The sequence below is a fragment of the Suricata suricatta genome, chromosome 14 (genome assembly GCF_006229205.1).
Source record: "Suricata suricatta isolate VVHF042 chromosome 14, meerkat_22Aug2017_6uvM2_HiC, whole genome shotgun sequence".
Taxonomy (NCBI): domain Eukaryota; kingdom Metazoa; phylum Chordata; class Mammalia; order Carnivora; family Herpestidae; genus Suricata; species Suricata suricatta.
The window spans coordinates 51712711-51722381 of NC_043713.1; the positions used below are offsets into that span (position 1 = coordinate 51712711).

Here is a 9671-nt window from a genome sequence, read left to right on the forward strand (position 1 = left end):
GCTCCAGGCTCTGAGCTAGCTGTAGGCACAGAGCCCGATGCGGGGCTCAAACTCACTGACTGTGAGATCATGACCTGAGCCGAAGTCAGACACCCAACCAACTGAGCCACCCAGGCGCCCCAGCAAGCGGTTCTTTACCACACAGCCCAAAAATGTCTATGTATTCAAGTTCAGCAATTCCTTCTGCAGACTATAGATAGATTAAAACAAATTTTTTGTAATGTTTATTTATTCTTGAGAGACTGAGAGAGACAGAGTGTGAATGGGGGAGGGGCAGAGAGAGGGGAAGACACAGAATCTGAAGCAGGCTCCAGGCTGTGAGCTGTCAGGACAGAGTCCAATGCGGGGCTCAAACCCACAAATCACAACATCACAACCTCAGCAAAAGTTGAGTGCTTAACTGACTGAGCCATTTAGGTTCCCTGGATTTTTAATAAAATCACATGAATCTTCCAAGTGTGTTTTTGATTCCCATGAAACATTTCATTATGGATATCAAGAAAATAAAAATTGGCTTGGGCTAAAAAAGTAAGCCTCTGCATCAGGCTGGAACTAAAGACACAGAAGCCAATTGCAAAGTTCACAGAACACAGCTCTCCCAGGGACACTGCTGCTGTGAAACGTTGTGGTAACCTCCTTCTTTGTGGACTACAGACACTGAGAAATTTTCTTCCATAATATGAAAAATTATCAGTAAGTTTGCCATTTGAAATTTTATCAGGGAGAATGAGACATTGTACTCTTGCCTGGACGACCCCAGTCACTGTTAACACAGAGAAGCAGCCTCAGTTCCCAACCCTGGGGCTGAGCTCCCGCGTTAAGGGTATGTGGATACTACAGTCCTCGTTTATCTCAACTCCACTGTTTCCAGTAGAAACAGGACCCTGGGTTCACTTTGCAAACCAGACCTGCATGTAAACTCCACTCTTCCCAGAATGTCATAGTAACTCTCTTTCTCTCTGTGGCGTGGTCTCCCTCACTGCAATGGGTTGGTCACTCTACTTTTATCAGAACACAGGTTTGTTCCTGGTATTCTTAGGCTGACTGAGATAAGGGCTTGGCTTTCTTAAATGTTCGAGCTAAAGAAAGTATCTGCTGCCTGAACACTAGCTCAGAACTGGCTCTCAGATACTGAGAAAGTAGAACACCTCTCTGCTGTAGTTTGGGCGCCAGCGACGTGTGAATTTTAAATTCTATACTGGCTTCTCATCTAAGTAGAAACATTCTGAGGGCCAGGAAACTTGCTGTGAGTGTCGAAATGATATTTTCTGGCTCTACTGCAGCTGAATGTTGAAATCAATCTGTGGCAAAACTTCTCTGCTTCTAGCAATATCACAGTTGGCGATGCAAGCAAGACACGCCAGTGTGATTATAAAGTGTGAAACTTAAAGAGAATGTAAAGGGAACCAGGTAGACAGAAGTCCCAGGTCTCCCAAATACACGGCCTCACTGCACACTTGGTTTAAATGTAGGGCTGCCAGATTAAAAAGAAAGAGAAACCTGATGTAGGAGCGTTATTCAGAAAACATGCCTTTGCCCTAAGGTGGCAAGGCTGTTCTTGACATACCCGTGGGAGTAGCCATAATCATAGGCTGAGGCTGTCTTCCGACTGGCGGCAAATGCATGGGAGGACGCAGTGGCCCGGGAGGCCTGCTGCTGGTACGAGGCGGCAGACGCCTGGCTGAAGGCCTCGGATTCCTGGCGGTGCGCGGCCGAGGACCTGGTGCTGTAGGCCGTCGAGCCGTGGGTGTAGATGGCAGAACTTTTCTTCTCCTGCTGGTAGTGGCTCACGGTGGTGCGAAGGTCCTTGTTGCGGTAGCTGCTGTCATAGTGCTGGTGGAGTTTCTGATAGAATGGCAGAGACATGGTGTGCCCCGGAGGGAACCAGGTAACCTACAAGAAAGCAGCAAGTTTTGAGTGAACTATTAAGTAAAAAGTGGAGTGCCTGGGTGGCTCGGTCATTAAGCATCCAATTCCTTTTAATTTTTTAATGTTTATTTATTTATTTTTGAGTGAAAGAGAGAGAGAGAGAGAGATAGGCAGAGAGAGAGGGAGAGAGAGGATCCCAAGCAGGCCCTGCACTGTTAGCACAGAGCCCAATTTGGGGCTTGAACTCATGAACCGTGAGATCATGACCTGAGCAGAAACCAAGAGTCAGACGCTCCTCCACTGAGACACCCAAGCGCCCCTAAGTGTCTGATTCTTGATTTCGGCTCAGGTCATGATCTCACAGTTTCATGAGTTTGAGCCCTGTGTCAGGCTCTGTGTGCTGACTGCTCAGGGCCTGCTTGGGATTCTGTCTCCTTTTCTCTCTGCCCCTCTCCTGCTCACAATCTCTCTGTCTCTCTCTCAAAAGAAAGAAAGAGAGAAAGAGAAAGGGAGAGAAAGAAAGAAAGAAGTTATCTAAACTAATATGTAAAAATTAATGTTCTTATCCTTTCCAAAGAGCAAATGGAAAATGATGTGAAGGTTAACTTAACTGGGTACTCAGCAAACTTTCTACTTCAAGGCCCATATGAACCCCCTCCTGCCATTAGCCCTTCTATTAGGGCCCGTTTATTTTTTTTCTTTGTTTTAATATTTAGGAGGTCTTTACAAAGTTTCCTTACCCTGGCTATTTGCCTTTTCCTCAGACCTTTCATGTTTTCTGGCATTTCATTCTGATGGGGGCTTTTTCTGGGAGATTATATAATAATAGAGAGTCTGTGTATAGTCAATGTGGTTTTCATTTGACAAATAATTACTGAGCACCCACTATGAGCCTGGTACTGTTTAAGCATAAGAAATACACAAATAAACACAACAAGCAAAATCCCTGCTCTGATAACCTTATATATTCTTATATTCTATAGCAGGAGATAGCCAATAGGGAAAATAAGTAAAATGTAAGGTAAACAGAATGTGTTAAATGCTACAGACAAAAACAAAGGAGGAAGAAAAAACAGAAAAAGGAAGTTGGGATGCAATTTTAAACAACCTCATTAGAGATGGCTTCTGAGCATGAAAGTGACATCCGAGCATGAGAATATCAGAGGAAGAGTGTTTTAGATGGAAGACCATTAAAGACACGAGGGTGTGAGCATGGCTGTTGTACTCCAGGAGTAGCAAATGGCAGTGAGGCTGTAAGAAGTGAGCAGGGTGCAGGGAGAGGTATAGGAGAGCAGCTGTTGGGGGTGGGGGGGGTGTAGACAGCATAGGGCCCAGTAAGTGACTGAGGGACTTTGTCTTTTCTCTGAAAGAGCAGAAAAGCCATCAAAAGGTTCCAAGCTGAGACTCACTCTGGCTGAGGATAGGCTACTGCCGGACAAGAAGGAAAGCCAGGGAACCAATTAGAAGGCTGTTATGGGGGTGCCTGCCTGGCTCAGTTGGTGGAGCATGTGGCTTTTGATCTTGGGGTTGTGGGTTCATGCCCCACATTGGGTGGAGAAATTACTTAAAAGTAAAACCTTTAAAAAATAAAAATAAGTTTAAGAAGGCTGTTCTGAACTGAGTTGTATTCTCCCAGATTCATATGTTGAAGTCCAACCACCAGTACTTCAGAATGTGACTGTATTTAGATACAGGGTCATTACAGAGGAAATGAGGTTAAAAGGAGATCATTGGGTTGGGCCCTCATTCAGTATGATGGATGTCCCTATAAGAAGAGGAGATTAGGACACAGACATGTACATATACAGAAGAAGACTCTATGAAGAGGGACAAGAAGATCATCTACAAGCCAAGAAGAGAGGCCTCAGAACAAAACAACTCTGCCAATACCTTGATTTCAGATTTCTAGCCTCCAAAATTGTGAGATGATACATTTCTGTTGTTCAAGCCACCTAGTCTATGGTACTTTGTTAGGGCAGCCCTAGCAAACGAATCCAAAGGCCACTGCAATAATCCAGGCTAGAGATGACAGTGGTGGCAGTGGAAGGTGTGAAAAATAATCAGATGCTGCCCATGTTTTGAAGATAGAACCAATGGCATTTGCTGAAAGTTCTGAATCAGGGTGTGAAACAAAGAGAGGGGTGAGAGATGATGCTGAGGTTTTCATCTGAGCAACTGGAAGAATGAAGTTGTTAATTGCGATGGGCAGGAGTGTAAGAAAGCAGTCAGGGATGGAAGAGCAGGAGGTGGGTGTGAGATATACTACAACTGAGACACCTGCTAGACATCCAGGTGGAGACGCTCAGGTGGATACGTGACTGTGGAGCACAGGGTAAAGGTCCAGGACGGACACATACATTTGGGAGTCAGCAACATATAGATGGTATGTAAAGCCAAAAAATAGATAAGAATGATCGTAAATGGAAAAGGAAGTCCTAGGACAGAGTCTTGGAATTTACTTATATGGCTGACCCTTGAACAATGGCAGGGGTTAGAGGTGCCCACCTCCGCCTGCACCCACACAGTGGAAAATCCATATATAACCTCCACCTCCCCCAAACTTAACTCCTAATATCCAACTGTTGACTAGAAGCCTTACTGATAATATAAACAGTAGATTAACACATATTTTGTATATTATATGTATTATATACTATATTATTATAATAAAGTAAGTGAGAAAAAAGAAAATATTAAATCAAAAAGAAAATACTTTTACAGTATTGTACTATATTTATCAAAAAAAGTTTGTGTATAAGTGGGGCCATGCAGTTCAAACCCATGTTTAAGGGTCAACTGCATTATCCTGTAATGAGCTCTCTCGAATCTCATCAATGGTTCCAAAAGGTATAGCGTCAAACCAGGCAAATTATTTGCTCCAATAAGAATATGAAGGCTTCTAGTCTTCTTATATAAAGAAGTAAGAAAGTCAGCGTAGAAGTTTGCACTGTGAACTTCAGCTAACAGTTCAAGTGACAGTCAAAGATAAGTACTGTAGCATAGAGGGGAGGCCTCACATTGTATGAGCCTTCTTCAATAACGTCTCCACTGGCAGGAGTCTTATCAGCCACACTGACAATGCTGGAGGAAGTAACAGTTTTACAGAAGTCCCTCCCCCTTTTTTAATACTTTTATGCATGTTCTGAAATGTGATTTCTAAATTTTACAAGTAAAATTGGTTGTGAGGTAGTCAGTTTTTTCCAAATCTCTTTTTGGATTATTTTAAATGAGGAATGAATCCTTTTAAAGTTGCCATATTTTTTGTCAGGTTTAAATCAACGTTTTATTTAGACTCTTTTATAAGTCAGCATGTGTTCCCTAGGGAAGAAAATCCAGTAAACTCCACTCCAGAAATATTTATCTTGGGGCTCATGGAAGATATCAGTCTACATGGCATTTCCCAAGAGGAAAAAAATAGCTACTAGCAAGCAACTTTGCTTCAACCTTTAAATAGACTATCTTCTGTCCTAAAATATACAGAATAAATACCATATGTAGTAAATAATTAGATCACTTTTGATTCAAAAAGAATTCAAATATAGAAATATGTTAGGCAGTTATAAAGATAATAGATAAGTTTCTTTAAAGATACATACTACATTGCAACATGGCAAAGGTTATTTAAAAGATGTCCAAACAAATGAATGACCTTCCTATGTATTATGTTATAAGACAAGTTCATATAAGCTCAGATGACTTGAAATTTTAAAATCCTTAAATATTTTGCCCCAAGTCCATTTTCTACTCTATTTCTATTTTCTACTCTTTATTTCTATTTTGCCCCAATTCTGTTTTCTACTTTTATTTCTACTTTGCCCTTAATATATTTATTTTTTACAGTACTTAATATTTCACGCACATCCACAATGTATTACAAGTAAACAGGGTCTGGCTTTTAGTTATCAGAGCTGCTTGCCACTGCTCTGACCTCTGGAACGAAGGTACAACTACCTTCTCTTTGTCCCCAACACGTGACAGCGAGAGTATGCTGGGAGGAAGGATGGCTTGGTTGTCTTCCGTTCCTGTAAGACCAGCACTTTCTTTCTGAATATAATTTGGGAATTTTGGGAGAACTACTAATTTCATAATTGTAATCCTGAGATGATACTTTTGTACAAGCATTAGAGGTCAAAAGTTGCTTAAAATCATTCACAGAAAAGTGTTAACTTTAGGATCATTATGTGGGGATCTGTGTTGCTCCTAGACTGTTATTTAACCATTTTCAGGTCAGAAATATAATGCACTCTTACAATTATCCACATGGCATTGACAGAACAAAATCACTGAATTTGAAATTAGAGACTTCGGAGTTAATTTACCTCCTTTTGGCCTAATTTATAATCAGGGAATATTGCAGGCATGTGGAAAACACATTACTTGCTGTCATCTTATCCATTCCAGATTTCAACCAAACTACAGAACTATAACTTGGAAAGAGTACTGGACTCACACTTACAGTTTCACCTGAGACAGATATGATCTCCTTTTAGTTCCAGGAGCAGTAGCTTAACTTAAAAAGAACAGTGTGATATGAGAGAATAGCTGTGCCAGCAAAAACTGGCACCCTGATGCTTTTGTCTTCCTTCCCAGGGGCTCCACTTTCCTATTTCTCTGCTATTCTGACAGCTCCTTGAGCAAGCCACTGAGCTCACAAGATTGAAACCACACACAGGCAATGCTGTTAAGCACCTAAAATATCAAGTGCATTCTTTCGCTTCAATGCCACACTTACCAGTTTGCAAAGGAGCGATGGTGGTGCAGATGCTTCGAGGTGGCTGTGGAGCTGGATGAGAGAATGAAAAGCCCACGTAGGTTGAATCCAAAAAAAACGTGAAGAGGCAGGACTAAAGACAGGACTCTGGGGACCAGTTCAAAAATAATGCATGTGGTCAGGCTGTAGAATGTCAGAGCCACACAGCCAGCCTTTTATGGCCAAGAAGGCAGACAAATATAGCAGCAAGTGGATGGGGCGGGTAGTCCTAACTGAGAGGAAGAGACAGGCACTGGCAGGTAGCTGCCTCAGTCATTAATAACATTAATGCCAGGCAATGGGTCTGTCCTGATTTAACCAAATGCAGGATTTTTCTGAGGCTGGAAGAGCTATTTTCAATATCTCTTTTATTGCTGGATATTTAAACGTGTAATGGAAAAAGGAGTTTGTGTTGTGAACTAAAAATAGGTGTGGTAATCTGATTCCTAAAATGGACTTCATGGAATTTTAATGCCAAGATATGGTTCTGGGTGTGCTGTTCATAACACATGTACAGTACATTTAAAAGGCACAAGGTGAAAAAAAAACTGGAGGCCAACTAAAGACAAAACAAGTTAAAAGTGGGTCACATGTGGTGGCAATTTTGGCCTGACAATACACAGTCACTGTTTCTCTATTGTGAGGGAAATTTTCAAAGTCACAGCCTCAGGCTTGTGTATTTGAATCCCTTTTTTTCATTAATTAAAGCCTTTGAGAAGCAACATGTTTTTCTCTTTGCCAAAGTCACAGTAGGATCAGATTATCTAACAAGAGATTCTTTTTTTGTTTTTCAGACTATAAAACAAATTAACAGGTGGTATAACCTGGTGCTCAGAGCCTACATTTTGGATTCAGACTAAGAGCTAGATTTCCTGGCCGTCGATGCAACCTCAAGCAATTTATTTCTCCTTCCTAAGCTTCATTTTCCTTCTCTACAAAATATATCCAAATTATGAGAATGCTGTAGAGATTCAATGCGATAATGCATTTAACCCCGTGATACCGCATAATAGTAAACATCAACTATTATTACTGATAGAAATAATTTAAAAGCTCATTGTTCAGATATAGGTACTGAGTGGGTTAAGTTCTGAGCTAATATACAGTGATCCCACCTCAACTGAATACAGATCACTTGTAACTAGAAAAATATTAAACAGACCCAATATTGCAGTCTATAATTACTTTGTTGATGATAACTACAGTTAACACCGAGACACTGTGATAGGCACTTTATATACAGTCCCTCATTTAATTCTCATAATTTCCTGCAAGCTAGGTATCATGAGTTTTACTATATAGCCAAGGAAATCAAGGTTTTGAAAGTCAAAGCTTCATGTTCCTCAAGCATCCATGTGTTCTCTAAACAGCCAATCTAGAATGGTAGTGGTTCTGATTTTTATCCACCAGGCACCAGAATGGTTCCCAGGCGGCTGTTTCTGTAGAGAGAACATTTTTCAAGTCTACGGCCATCCCACCTTGAACGCGCCAATCTTGTCTGACCTCGGAAGCTAAGCAGGGCTGGGCTGGGTTAGTACTTGGATGGGAGAACACGTCCCAAATCTTCTCAAAACAGGAGAGAGAAAAAAATTAACTAAAGTAAGAGATACAAATTATCATAATACTAGCTAATATTTAATGACCATTTGCTATATATCAGGAATTAATGCTAACTACTTTATAGTATCTTATTGGGACATTGCATATACATAAAAACATTTTGTGGATTATAAAGTTGAGATTTAGAGAGGCTGATATTCTTTTTTTTATTTTTTTAATGTTTATGTTTTGTGAGAGAGAGAAAGAGCACGAGCACGAGTAGGGGAGGGACAGAGAGAGAGACACACACACACAGAATCTGAAGCGGGCTCCAGGCTCCGAGCTGTCAGCACAGAGCCTGACGTGGGGCTCAAACCCACAGACTGTGAGATCATGACCTGAGCTGAAGCCAGATGCTTAACCAACTAAGCTACTCAGGTGCCCCAAGGGGGTAATATTCTTAAAATCACATAACTAGAATGTGACAAAAGATTTAAATTCATTTCTATTCTACACAGAGCATAGTCTCCTATATTTCATACTATACTGTCTTTCAACAATGTGTGTGTGTGTGTGTAAATAGATAGAGCCATATACTAGTAATGCCCATCAAAAGGTAGACCTGTTACTAAAGAATTTTGTAATATTTCCTATGCAACAGACAATTATTTATCCGATCAAGATATACTAGCTACAAAGTCAATACCTTAAAATATTTACCAAACTTTGATTCCAGTTAAAAATACAAAATTAGAAGTTCCACACACACTTGTGGAAAAATTGAAATATTATCATTTATACACCAACACTCAGGATTCCAGTGAAAGCCAAATAGTTTATTTCAAACAAGCATATAGGATTTGACAAAACAGCATGAGCTAGAACCAGCTTAGTTTATCAAGTGATATTTCTGCTATAGCATCATCTGGATTCATCCTTTCCTAACAACATATTTACTTAAAATACAGCTATACAGGGGTGTCTGGGAGGCTCAGTCAGTTAAGCATCTGACTCTTGATTTTGGCTCAGGTAATGATCTCATGGTTGGTGAGTTTGAGCCCCGCATTGGGCTCTGTGCTGACAGAGAGGGATTCTCTCTCTCTCTCTTTCTCTCCTTTCTCTGTGCTCCCCCACCTCTTGAAACAAACATTAAAAAAATAACTTCTAGCTATCCAAATTATATACATACTGTGGTGTACCCCATAATTAAAACTAAAATTAAAGAAGAAAAATTTAGCTGGTCTCATAAAAATCAATTAATTTGATTCAATCATGATTCCCTTATAGATGAAAAATCATCTTGCCAACTACTCTGATATAATCATAAAGCCCTTACAGATGTATAATTATTCTGAAAACTTAATGAAATGCTAACCAAGTATTGATTTAAATTTCCTAGGAAACCATCTAATGGAAATGGCTTTTAAAAAAGCATTTACTGGTTCCCCCCCCCCCCCCATAGGAAGTGTGTCTTGGGCTTTTCCCTTATTATTTTCTTTACTTTTTTTTTTTT

General features: G+C 40.4%; 1 protein-coding gene across 2 annotated transcripts in view; it reads right to left on the reverse strand.

The window, feature by feature from the left end:
- MYOM1 (myomesin 1) overlaps positions 1–6720 on the reverse strand; it is a 136481-nt gene extending 129761 nt beyond the window's left edge. The window contains exons 1-2 of one of the 2 annotated variants that reach the window (XM_029922472.1): positions 6602–6720; positions 1568–1893 (exon numbers count right to left, since the gene is read on the reverse strand). In XM_029922472.1, the coding sequence (XP_029778332.1) occupies positions 1568–1866 (299 nt within the window). In that variant the 5' untranslated portion in view covers positions 1867–1893; positions 6602–6720. The remainder of the gene's footprint in view (positions 1–1567; positions 1894–6601) is intronic. The other variant, XM_029922471.1, reaches the window with a different exon arrangement.
- Positions 6721–9671: the final 2951 nt, after the last annotated feature.